The 13,149-nt window shown below is 35.0% G+C and overlaps 2 protein-coding genes across 2 annotated transcripts; one reads left to right on the top strand and one right to left on the bottom strand.

The window, feature by feature from the left end:
- Positions 1–822: 822 nt before the first annotated feature.
- On the bottom strand, positions 823–5,459 carry si:ch211-194m7.4. The gene is made up of 5 exons (XM_002666800.6): positions 4,492–5,459; positions 4,224–4,382; positions 3,879–4,091; positions 3,636–3,768; positions 823–1,847 (listed from the first exon to the last, which is right to left on the bottom strand). Exons 1-5 carry the CDS (start codon positions 4,522–4,524, stop codon positions 1,036–1,038), a joined length of 1,350 nt encoding a protein of 449 aa, XP_002666846.3. The 5' UTR covers positions 4,525–5,459; the 3' UTR covers positions 823–1,035.
- LOC101883900 (olfactomedin-4-like) lies at positions 4,523–12,441 on the top strand. Its single transcript, XM_073943213.1, has 8 exons — positions 4,523–4,552; positions 8,430–8,552; positions 8,711–8,929; positions 9,238–9,307; positions 9,472–9,624; positions 10,699–10,898; positions 11,207–11,360; positions 11,441–12,441. The coding sequence occupies exons 1-8, from the start codon at positions 4,523–4,525 to the stop codon at positions 12,277–12,279; spliced, it is 1,788 nt and encodes a 595-aa protein (XP_073799314.1). The 3' UTR covers positions 12,280–12,441.
- The last annotated feature ends 708 nt before the right edge of the window (positions 12,442–13,149 follow it).

Genomic DNA, 13,149 nt, shown 5'->3' on the forward strand with positions numbered 1-13,149 from the left:
TTATGAATTATAGCAACAGTTACACTGTAAAGTGTCTAAAAATTCAAAGAGCAAAAGAGATGTATTTTGCAATGTTACAGTGATCTTCATGTTAACACCTTAGTGTTTCAGCATTTCTCCTATAGGTACATTAAGCCATTAGTGACAGGAACCGATATTGTAACTTCAATATATAATGAATGACCTATATTTTATAAAAATGCTACATAACATAAGGTGATTGAATTTGAAAAATAAAACGTCAAGATGTAGTCAACTGAGCTTAAGCATCAGTTACAGAGAGAAAATGATTGAAAGTTAATAGCAAACACTTTTGCATCCTATTATATAAAACAACATTGCTGTTTACTGGAAGTGTGTTTCCATTTCATAATGTATCCAGTAGGTTTTCTTTGTAATGTATCGTGGGCTGATACTGCCCTCTGTTGGGTAGTGCTGTAATTTAACCTCAAGGTTAACTTTAAAAGATGTAAAGACTGTAAAAATGGTTGCTTACATTTGAACAACATTATTAGTAACGAGGCATCCGCTGCATAAAACATACACCAAAGTAATTGGCAGTTCAATATTCTGTGGCAATCCGTTATAAATCAAGGGCTAAGCTGAGGGTTGATTATTATTACCCAATATTCAATACCATTGATGTTGTGCTTAATTTTATTTCTTGTAATATTCTAATGTAGCTAATTAATACATTTATTTGCAACAATGCCATGACTGGTGATATTGGATTTTGTCTTTTTGCCAGTATCTGGTACAGTGGCTAGAAAAAAAAAAAAAAAGCTAAAAAAATAAATTTAATAAAAGACATTCACATAAGTGTTGCATTTGCACATTTATTTTAATGAAACATTACAAAAATAGACAAAAGTTAGTCTGACTCAACACTTCAGAGTCGCATAACAACAAAATATAAGGGTTTTGATTAACTACTATTTATTTTGAGATATTTTACATGTGCTGCAGTTTAGGCTAAAAAACTATAAACTTCACAGCCCTACATACTTATTTTTTTTAGCTGCGTATTAAAGTCCCTCAGTTGAAGGTGTTATATGCTAGCAGATAGCCATCATTATACATGTAAAGCCTCCTGTCAACAGGATTGTAGTTCAGATTGGCTATTCCAGCAGCAACCTTCTCGAAAGGCAAAGAAAGAGAGTTTATCTCTTGACCAGTGGTTGTATCGAAAGCATAAAACACTTCCTCTTGATAAGTATTAACATAACGTGTTGCATAAAGGACTCCACACACCATAAACGTGCTGCTCACTGACCTCTTAAAGAGATGCGTCTTAAATGTGTGTGTGATATTGAGCTCCACCGGGTCTAAGCGACTCAAAATGATGTTCCCATGATTCTCCTCAGTGGCATAAATCACCCACACTGCATCTCTGTCAGCCTCCAGGTCGATGTCTGTCCAATCACGACAGCTGTAGTAGCAGAACGGGAATTTGTTGTCAATTCCGGCACCATCCAATTTCATACGCTTGGTTGATTGACTTGTAATATCGAAGCTACAGATTTCAGCTTTGTCGTAGCATTGATAATATACGGTATTGTTGTAGAGTATAGTGCCAGAACCTCGAACTGCATTTTTACTGCTGTAAGATGGTGCAATCTGTTCATCCTTGTAGTTCCTGTTAGCCATGAAGTCTTCATATGAGTTGTACATTCTGATAGTGTGGCCATCCTTGTGTCCACTCACTAGACAGTGTTCCCAATAACGCTCCTTATCCGTTAGTAGAGCATCGCGGCCCCAGGCACCAGAAATATACGACTTGCTGATGGAATTGAGCTTGGTGACAACTGGAGAACTTATTCTGGTCATGATGCGCTGATGACAAGAACCTGCAAAAATGTACTTTCAATAATTGTGGAGTTTTATAATTCTGAAAATAGCATTTGAGTAGCAAGTAGGTTCTCTAGGGGTGCTTCCACACAAGTGAATCAATTCATTTGTTCCAAAACAGGGATTAACATTGCTACAATGTTGCTCTTTTTCTTGGTGCGGTTCGCTTTCTCACGGCAGTTTTAAATGGACCAAAAGAGCTAAACAAGTCACATGGTAGTAAACTGTTCTCACATTGGTCAGAGTTTCAGGGTTTATTTTGCAGAGTCCCGCTTAGCTGTCATGCGTCCTTATTTTAATTTATGATGATGAGCAATAAAGACATCATAAGCGAAAAGCCGTGCTTTCATTTTGAATGGTGACACCCACAGACATGTCACCAAATATAAATCAGTCGTATACATACCCGTTGGCTTATGCGTTATAGGTTTTTACATGAAACGCATATTTACAGGTAGGAATGACCTCCCGCCCTACTCATAACTCTCTCTTCATATAGCCATAAATGCCTATTACATATCCATGATACATTGTGATATAGCCGGCTCGGATGGTATCGCTTTCTCAGTACAATCGATTCGCACCAGAGTTTGTTTCAATCAAGCCAAGACAACCTTATACAAGCGATCTTGGACCGATTGATTTGGCGTGAATCCGAGCACGATTGCTGGATTCACATGTGCCAAATGAACCGCGCTAACTGGACAAACGAGACAGCTTTCGAAACAAAAGTCTAGGTGTGAAAGCACCCCAAAAGTATATGTAGCTTCAGACAGTCACAAGAGGCATGTTTCAACAGACTTCAACAGACATTTAACTGACTATAAGAAACATTGCAAGTACATATCAACTTACACTAACCCTAATCCTAACCCCAATCCTAACAGTCTACTTATAATCTAATGGGAATTGGTTGGCATCTAGATGCAATGTAACTTAAATTCAACAAACAGACCATTAAAATAAAGTGTGAGCAAAATTAACTTACAGTAGCTCACTTAAAATAGGCAGTATATGATGCTTATTATTATGGCTTAAGAAAGCCAACCTACTGTTATGCTACTTAAACGTATTAATATTACTTTTTCTCAGCCAAAAATGTACTTCTCCTCCCAGGTTTTTAATGTTATGACCGCCAAACTTCAGCCAGACCTTTAGACTAGTCTGACTCGAGTCGCTATATTGTTTCCAGATGATTTTGGCATTTGGCTTTCCAGAAACTGACACAGAAAACTTTGATGCATCATAACTTTGAAAGAGAAAATCTTAGAAACATGTGACATTTTAAAATGGGGTATAAGTTGTGCTCCTGGGGTGCAAGAGTGCCCCACAATTGCCCATTGACTTTCAATGGTGAAGAAACTTCTGAGCAATTCCATGCAAATGTCAAACTTGCAATAAAAAATTTAAGTTTTCACTAAAATACTTCTATGTTTTTTGTATATGCTTGTATTTTACAGTACTGACAAAAATTTCTCTGTCAATGTTTTTCAAAAATTATATTTAATTTACCAAAGTCACACAAGTGACATTTTACATATGTCACATCCATAACGGAGAGATGTCACATCCACAACAAAGCTTTTTCTTTCTCATAAATGCCAAAATGTCAAACAAAATAAAATCAATAGTTTTTGTTCAATAGTGTGCCAAGTCTTATTCTTTATCATTGTTTCTTTTGGGGTCGTGCAGTTTAATTCACAGTATTTTTACAAAGTTTGTCTAATCCTGTATACACATGAAGTGGCCAGGCGTATACAGCCCCAAGTAGCCAATAATGTACTTACTTCTGAAATCAGTTGGCATAGTCTTGGAAGTCTGTGCACGATTGTTGAGGTCACGCAACCTATTCTTCATACTCTCCAGGTTGAAGAAATCATCTTTGTACATTTTCTGGGCATCTTTCTTTGTTTTATTTAACTGAGGACAACATACAGTTGGTGTCATGATTAAACTGTTCACTTTCATAATTTCTGACAGCACCTTTAATTTTGGGGTTGCTTTAAAAGACTGAATAAAAAAAAGGTTACCTCTCTGAGCAGAGTACGCGTCTCTTTTTTGGGGTTCTGCATGTGTGTTTCACTGACAGATCGATGGATTTCTTCAAGCTCCTGGTTCAGCTGGCGAAGGTAAAGAGCGCTGTACAGTCCACTTTTATAAAGGTAATCAAATGGTTTCAGGCGTGATGTGATGTTCTGAAGAGTGGCTTCCATCATCGGCAGTTCTGCATTTGTGTTTATCACCTGGAAGTCATGACAGAACATTAACATATTTTACCTTCTTAAAAATCGTCCGAACTTTATTACACACATCTGAACATTATTGTCCGTTAACAGAAGTTGCAAGTGCCATAAGAAGCATAACAGATTTCTCACCTTCTCCTCAAACTCATCTAAGATCTCCTCACAGACCTGCACTTGTCTTGTGACCTCCATGAACTGAACAGCAGGGAAAGTCCAGATTGAGCTGTTTATTTTACACAAACACGAATCAGTCTTCTGTAGACCTGGAACTCTTTGAGCCTCGACAGTCACCTTATGTAGAAAACAATATGATTATTGTATAATACATGCAATACTTAAGTTCTTTCATATTCTCTTATCAGTGTTTTTCAGAGAGGATGTCAGAATGGAAGAAACTTACAATGACTGTGAGGAGCAGCAGGTTGAAGAACATGATGACCGAATGTGCAGAAGGACAAGAGGTCTGTTTTAAATCACCACACAAACCAGGAGATTTCGCAATTTTAGATATTTAAATGTACAATTTTAGTGGTCTAGCCAAGAGGATGTGAAAACTGCACATATAAATAATTTCAGAAATTCGGGAAGGAATTTACGTGAGATCTGAAGGAAATTTCAACCAAAAGTTCTGCCTAAAAGTTTTACATCCCCAGTCTATTGTAAACGTTATGCAGGCGTCTGCACTTCTATCACAGTGACTAACATGATTTTTTTAGATATTCAAATTTGTAGTTTTATGGGTCTTTGGAAGAGGATGTGAAAATTGCACATATGTCTAAAATCACTAATTCGGGAAGAAAATTTGTTGAGAAATGCAAGGAAATTAAACCACAGGTTGTTCCAAAATGTTTTACCATCTTAAAATTTTTGCAGACAACTGCACTTTTACAAACTGCATCAATAACTGTAGCCCTAAATATAATATTGTAATTAATAACAAGCTTAATAAGAGTCAAAAAGTTATTCTTTTGGCAGGATAATACATGTAACTAAAAAATGCTTTTTAATTGGTGCCAGAAACCACAGGACACCTTTATCAGTGGATGTTGTACTGTATAGTCCATAGATTTACATACTGTATACACACACGCATCAACAGTGTTGGGAAAGATATACTGTAAAAAAAAACAAAAAAACAAAAAAGTAAAAAAAGGTCAAATGACTGGCAGCTATGGCTGCCAAACAAAAACTATAAAATTACGGTAAAATGTCTTTGTTGAAATAAAGTGCAAAAAAAATAAATCTACAGATATTTGCATTAAAATTTTTACAGAAAAATACTGTTATTTTACAGACTTTTCCCAGATTGTTACGATCAAATCCGTTCAATAAAGTTACACACTAAGTGCGCTCACATGCACCTGTTCCGGATTCTGCTGATTGCACACACACAGTTTATACAATTTATTACTTTAATTTTACGTAATTTTAAATGTACTTCATAAAAAACAGGAAAAAACAGTGTGTTAATAATACGGCAATTTTATTGTATAAAACAGACAAATTGCTGTAATTTGTCATTACTTATATAATACATAAAATAACAATCAAGCTGTTAATTTACAGATATTGTTTGTAATTTTTACGGATTTTTGAATATAATTTAAAATAACTGAAAAATACTGTATAAATAATACTGTAATTTCCCTGTATAAAAAACAAAAATGTCAGTAATTTGTCTTTAATGATAAAGTACCTAAAATGAAAGTCAAACTGTGAATTTAGAGAGATTGTTTTTCATTTTACTAAGTTCTACTTATCATTTTAAATGACAATAAATTACTGTCAAAATTTTAGGGATATTTTCTGTAAAATTAAGGTTTTTTTTTACAGTGTACTTTTGAAAGTAATGCATTACAATATGCATTACTTCCCCAAAAAAGTAACCAATTGTGTTACTTATTTACTTGTTTATGGAAAGTAATGTGTTATATTACTTTTGAGTTACTTTTGCGTTACTTTTCCTTGCCTGCCTGACGTTTGATCTCCTTCAGAACTTGCAGGTTTTTTTTTTTTTTTTTTTACAGAGAAGCTCTGCATTTAACAACCACCTATATAAGCTACACCTTCATTTTCATTTAGAAAATGTAGGATAATATCTGAGCTTTCTACCGCCAAAGCTATACATGCTGTATATACAGATTAAGGAAAGCATGTCAAATAATGTGTTAGCTACCCTTAAATGTTTTGTGTTATTAGTTAATAGTAAATTCACTGTCCATTGAGATAAAGCCTAAGAGTACTAAGTTGAAATTATTTATATTAAGGCAAAAACAGATTTTAAACCTTTAAAATGTTTGATAACAAAATGTTATAAAGCAGTAAGATGATAAAAAACATCCCCAAATCAAAATACATCTTTAAGCTTTATACAGTGAATACATTTCTTTGTGTGGCCTTAAGAAAAGTGTAAATCATTTCCCAAAAGAGAAACAATCTTATTATATTATTTAGTCGCTTTTACAGTAGACAGTGGCTGCACCTCCTCATGGCTGCACCTCCTCAACAATAAATGCAATAACAATATTTTTGTTCAGTCAAAGTAATTGTTTTACCTGAAAAATGTGAAATGATTAATCATTTGTTGTTTAGCTGAATGTGGGGTGCAGGTGTAGTTCTTTCCATCCAGTTTAGTTTTTTTATGTTGTGTTTCTTACAGTTGTCAAAAGTTTTAATTACAGATAATCTACACTTAACAACAATCCACTTCTTTTCTTCGATGAGTTCAAACTAACAAAAATTGCAAAAAGGCAAGTCTCCGGCCTTGTTATTAAATTGAGCGAAGTTGTCATGAAACATTTTGCTTCTTTAATACTAACATACCGGATACCCTCTCTGACTCGAAATAAACCAATATCCTGAGTTATTTAGTTACTAGAACAGTACACTGGCTCATCTACTGTCAAAATCAAGACCTGATGTCGATGCATTTGACTGACAACAGGATTGTATCTACAGCGGAATGCAATCCATGTTAGCTTAGAAATAAGATATTGTTTAATTAAGGTAACAGATAGATAGATAGATAGATAGATAGATAGATAGATAGATAGATAGATAGATAGATAGATAGATAGATAGATAGATAGATAGATAGATAGATAGATAGATAGATAGATAGATAGATAGAAAGAAAGAAAGAAAGAAAGAAAGAAAGAAAGAAAGAAAGAAAGAAAGAAAGAAAGAGGTAAAGAAGAACCCAAAGATCACTGTTAGGTGAGCTCTAGAGATGCATTCTGGAGATGGAAGAACATTGTAGAATGTCAACCATCACTGCAGCCCTCCACCAGTCTGGGCTTTATGGCAGGACGACTGGTTGCAATCAAGGGAAAGATGAGTGCTCAGGACCTCAGACTGGGCTGAAGGTTTACCTTCCAACAAGACAATGACCCTAAGCACACAGCTAAAATAACAGAGGGGCTTCATAACAACTTCATGACTGTTCTTGAATGGCCCAGCCAGAGCCCTGACTTAAGCCCAATTGAGCATTTCTGGACCTAAAAAAGGCTGTCCACCAACGTTTAAAACCCATCCTGACAAAATGAAAGTCTCTGCAAGGAGGAATGGCAGAGGATCCCCCAATCTAGGTTTGAAAAACTTGTTTCAAACTTCTTTACCAAAAAGGCTCATGGTTGTATTATCAAAAGGGTGCTTCTACTAAATACCGAGCAAAGGCTCTGAATGCTTAGAACCATATCATATTTCAATTTTGTACGTCAACAATTCTGTGTTTCCTGTCAATACAGGTTAACTATGTTTGCACTGTTTAAAATAATTTTAACTGTTAAAAGCTAATAGTAACTAGTTAAAGTTATTAGTAACTAATAAAGTTATGGTAACTAATAACCCTAATTTTTCCGAATTTGATTGTAATGCAATGAGGTGTATATTGTATTGTTCATTGTTTTTTCAAGTTAGAAAACACATTCAAATTAGCTAATGTAAATTAACCTTACTGTAAAGTATAATTTTAAACAAAAATTACATTAAAATTATCAGCCGAACCAGGAAGATTATCTTCCTCAATTTTTCAAGATTTTTTAATGTCAGCAGAAACAGTAATAGACCACTCCTGGAGTTTGGGCTTTAAATGTCTGCCTCTGTCATGCGACGCTGTTCATAATTCTCAAGACACCAGGATGCTGACCTCAAACATGAGTCACTCAAAAAGATTCTTTTTGACGGTCATATTTCTTCTGATTTTCATACAGGTAACATTTAATTGCTCTTTAATTAAGATTATGTACATGTATGTTTCAAATCAATGTTCATCAAAAAGAGGAGTAACTTTGCTTGTTTTACTGAAGTCCTGACTCCTGCTTTTTTTTATCTTTACAGTCAGCGAGAGGGAAGGACTGTGTGTGTGAGCTGGAAAACTCAGATCCTGACTTCCCTGAATATAAACTCGACAACGTTGAGCTCACTGCTTCACAATGCACTGAAAACATCACTTCAGAAAAGGTAAAAACAAAGTCATTGCTGTGATATTTAAGCATTTTAAACATAAAAATGAAAAATAAAAATGGTTTTTGCATAATTCTGAATAAATCAGATTTTTTTAACTATTTCTATTTTTTTTTTTTTTTAGCATTTTTTATTAAAATTCACCTTATGTTTAGATAACGGAGATCGACAGGCTTGTGTTGGGTCTGCAACGCCGCATCTGGCAGCTTGTGGACAGCGTGTCCATACTGGAAAAAGAAGACAACGGAAATCTGTACGCAGCTGTATCTTTGCGCATTATTGAATTAGAGATAGCCGAGATTCAAGACCTTCTGGATGAACTCAACCAAACAACTAGCACATACCAGCAACTCAGTATACAGGCTGCCGAAGAGGTGAACTTATATGACACAACACTTTTTTCATCTGTATAATTATATAATTACTTTCTGTTTATTTCAGTCATGGATCTAACTGTCCTAAGTATTTTTAAATGACAGAGAGAATCAATAAATTACATTTTAATAAATTATACTTAACAAAATGAAATATTTATCTGAATAAAATGGGACAGATCAATAAAAAATCATTACTTGCAATTCAGAAAATATTTTAAATTTGATTCTTATTTCTTTGATTTTATTTTGTGAATTTTGTGCACTTATACTGTATCTAATTCTAATTGAACCCCTCATTTCAACAGCTTCGAAACATGCAAGAAACGATGGAAGAGCTGGAGATGTCGGACCACACACAGGCGATGGTGAAACAACGTGAGAATGAGTTAATTAAGAAGGAACTGGTTTGGTGCCAAAATGTGCTTAATAGTACAATGCCACCCCCTACACTTTCCCCAGGTATGTATACTGTACTTGTTAATCATTAATTGACTTCCCTATCTAAAGAGTAACTAACATTGCTGAATCTTTCTTTGTAGGTCACTGTGGTCTGGGTCATTTGGTTGGTGTATCGGGACCCAAAACGTACTCGCTCACAGTGTATGGAACGTCCTACACTTTTGGTGCTTGGGGTCGAGATGCAAATCCTGCTCCAGGAGATGAAAACAAATACTGGCTGGTGGTTCTGTCAAGTAGTAATGTATATGGAAATTTTATCAGGCAATACAATAGTTTGAGTACTATTATTTTAGGTATAGACCCAACAGATACATATATATCAAGCTCAAATCCTACAACAAACACAATTCAGGGTCCAAACATGGTCATGTATGGCAATGCTCTCTACTATAACTGCTACAACACATACTCTGTCTGTCAGTTCAACCTGACTACTCAATCTGTCAGTACTGTGGCTTTACCCAATGATGCAGGTTATAATAGCAAGTTTCCATTCGCACATCTCGGCACAACATACAGCTACACAGACATGGATTTTGTCACAGATGAATCAGGCGTCTATGTTATATACGCAACCACTAGCAACTTTGGAAATGTGGTGATCAGTAAAGTTGAGACTAGTAACCCGCCTGTTTTGGGCCAAACTTGGTCCACTTCTCTTCACAAAAGGACCGTCACAAACACTTTCATGGTGTGTGGTGTGCTTTATGCGACTCGATACCTGGATCAGGAAACAGAGGAAATCTTTTACTCCTATGACACTAAAACCAATAAAGAGCGCTATGATTTGAGAATTCACATCAAGAAGATGCAGACAAATATTCAGTCTATAAATTATAACCCCAGAGATCATTTGCTGTATGTTTTCAATGATGCCTACATTGTGACTTATGTAACCAAGTTTGGGGAACTTTACTGAACTGTATGTAAAACTATTAAACATGATATATTAAGTGCTAAAATGTTTGTTGCAAAGTGAATATCATAATGTATGACACATTTCGAAATAAATGATGGTAAAAATATCTGTGCTAATATTCATGATTTCTTTTGTATGCAGAGTTTATTGTCACTCTATTTCAAAAAACAAAGAAAAATCTTACCTGAGAAAATAGTTTAGAAATGGAATAGTTTTCTCAAGCCATCCTTAAAATTAGCTTTTAAAACCTTTTTCATTTAGGGCTGTTCTACATTTCCAAATTTAAAAACATAAGCTGGAATAATATGTGTTTAGACAATAAAAGTAACAGAACTAACAATTACAAAAGCATGAAAAGTCCTAATCTTATTTTAAACCTGCACACAAGTGTTACAAAAGATTTCATTAAGCATCTGGCAGCTTGTGGACAGCGTGTCCATACTGGAAAAAGAAGACAACGGAAATCTGTACGCAGCTGTATCTTTGCGCATTATTGAATTAGAGATAGCCGAGATTCAAGACCTTCTGGATGAACTCAACCAAACAACTAGCACATACCAGCAACTCAGTATACAGGCTGCCGAAGAGGTGAACTTATATGACACAACACTTTTTTCATCTGTATAATTATATAATTACTTTCTGTTTATTTCAGTCATGGATCTAACTGTCCTAAGTATTTTTAAATGACAGAGAGAATCAATAAATTACATTTTAATAAATTATACTTAACAAAATGAAATATTTATCTGAATAAAATGGGACAGATCAATAAAAAATCATTACTTGCAATTCAGAAAATATTTTAAATTTGATTCTTATTTCTTTGATTTTATTTTGTGAATTTTGTGCACTTATACTGTATCTAATTCTAATTGAACCCCTCATTTCAACAGCTTCGAAACATGCAAGAAACGATGGAAGAGCTGGAGATGTCGGACCACACACAGGCGATGGTGAAACAACGTGAGAATGAGTTAATTAAGAAGGAACTGGTTTGGTGCCAAAATGTGCTTAATAGTACAATGCCACCCCCTACACTTTCCCCAGGTATGTATACTGTACTTGTTAATCATTAATTGACTTCCCTATCTAAAGAGTAACTAACATTGCTGAATCTTTCTTTGTAGGTCACTGTGGTCTGGGTCATTTGGTTGGTGTATCGGGACCCAAAACGTACTCGCTCACAGTGTATGGAACGTCCTACACTTTTGGTGCTTGGGGTCGAGATGCAAATCCTGCTCCAGGAGATGAAAACAAATACTGGCTGGTGGTTCTGTCAAGTAGTAATGTATATGGAAATTTTATCAGGCAATACAATAGTTTGAGTACTATTATTTTAGGTATAGACCCAACAGATACATATATATCAAGCTCAAATCCTACAACAAACACAATTCAGGGTCCAAACATGGTCATGTATGGCAATGCTCTCTACTATAACTGCTACAACACATACTCTGTCTGTCAGTTCAACCTGACTACTCAATCTGTCAGTACTGTGGCTTTACCCAATGATGCAGGTTATAATAGCAAGTTTCCATTCGCACATCTCGGCACAACATACAGCTACACAGACATGGATTTTGTCACAGATGAATCAGGCGTCTATGTTATATACGCAACCACTAGCAACTTTGGAAATGTGGTGATCAGTAAAGTTGAGACTAGTAACCCGCCTGTTTTGGGCCAAACTTGGTCCACTTCTCTTCACAAAAGGACCGTCACAAACACTTTCATGGTGTGTGGTGTGCTTTATGCGACTCGATACCTGGATCAGGAAACAGAGGAAATCTTTTACTCCTATGACACTAAAACCAATAAAGAGCGCTATGATTTGAGAATTCACATCAAGAAGATGCAGACAAATATTCAGTCTATAAATTATAACCCCAGAGATCATTTGCTGTATGTTTTCAATGATGCCTACATTGTGACTTATGTAACCAAGTTTGGGGAACTTTACTGAACTGTATGTAAAACTATTAAACATGATATATTAAGTGCTAAAATGTTTGTTGCAAAGTGAATATCATAATGTATGACACATTTCGAAATAAATGATGGTAAAAATATCTGTGCTAATATTCATGATTTCTTTTGTATGCAGAGTTTATTGTCACTGTATTTCAAAAAACAAAGAAAAATCTTACCTGAGAAAATAGTTTAGAAATGGAATAGTTTTCTCAAGCCATCCTTAAAATTAGCTTTTAAAACCTTTTTCATTTAGGGCTGTTCTACATTTCCAAATTTAAAAACATAAGCTGGAATAATATGTGTTTAGACAATAAAAGTAACAGAACTAACAATTACAAAAGCATGAAAAGTCCTAATCTTATTTTAAACCTGCACACAAGTGTTACAAAAGATTTCATTAAGCAACTTTGTGGTGGGGTTGTGTGACAAAACATCACCAATACATCATTACATAAAGCTTATCAGATTGTAAAAAAATACTGATTAACACTGCTCATGCACCAACCAAATGTGTCCAAGAAGATAAAACATTTCAGTTGTATTTTTTCCACATTCATTTCACATTGCTCACAGCTGAATATAACTTTTAAAGTATACAAATAAAGCACAAAAGAGATGTCTTCATCATTTCACAATATTTTTCAATGCCCATTTGCAGTATATTTTATTGTCTACTATAAAAGGACTAATTTAGTTGTTTTGTACTAAATTTATCATGTATCAACTTTGTCTAAGTGATAAATAGCAAAGTGATCTTGAGATATAAATCTTCAATTAAAGCTGCAAGCAGCGATGATAGGGACCTCGCACCCGGGCTCACCGCCACCCGGTGGCCTCAGGATGACAGAGAACAGCGAACAGT

The sequence above is a fragment of the Danio rerio genome, chromosome 25, assembly GCF_049306965.1.
Source record: "Danio rerio strain Tuebingen ecotype United States chromosome 25, GRCz12tu, whole genome shotgun sequence".
NCBI classification, from domain to species: Eukaryota; Metazoa; Chordata; class Actinopteri; order Cypriniformes; family Danionidae; genus Danio; species Danio rerio.

Coding starts and splice junctions, on each gene's coding strand:
- LOC101883900 (XM_073943213.1), top strand. CDS start 4,523: ATGATGACCGAATGTGCAGAAGGACAAGAG. Junction 8,553..8,710: donor AAAACATCACTTCAGAAAAG/GTAAAAACAAAG, acceptor CCTTATGTTTAG/ATAACGGAGATCGACAGGCT. Junction 9,625..10,698: donor CTGGCTGGTGGTTCTGTCAA/GTAGTAATGTAT, acceptor CCTGCACACAAG/TGTTACAAAAGATTTCATTA.
- si:ch211-194m7.4 (XM_002666800.6), bottom strand. CDS start 4,524: ATGTTCTTCAACCTGCTGCTCCTCACAGTCATT. Junction 4,383..4,491: donor TGCTGCTCCTCACAGTCATT/GTAAGTTTCTTC, acceptor TTTCTACATAAG/GTGACTGTCGAGGCTCAAAG. Junction 4,092..4,223: donor TAGATGAGTTTGAGGAGAAG/GTGAGAAATCTG, acceptor CATGACTTCCAG/GTGATAAACACAAATGCAGA.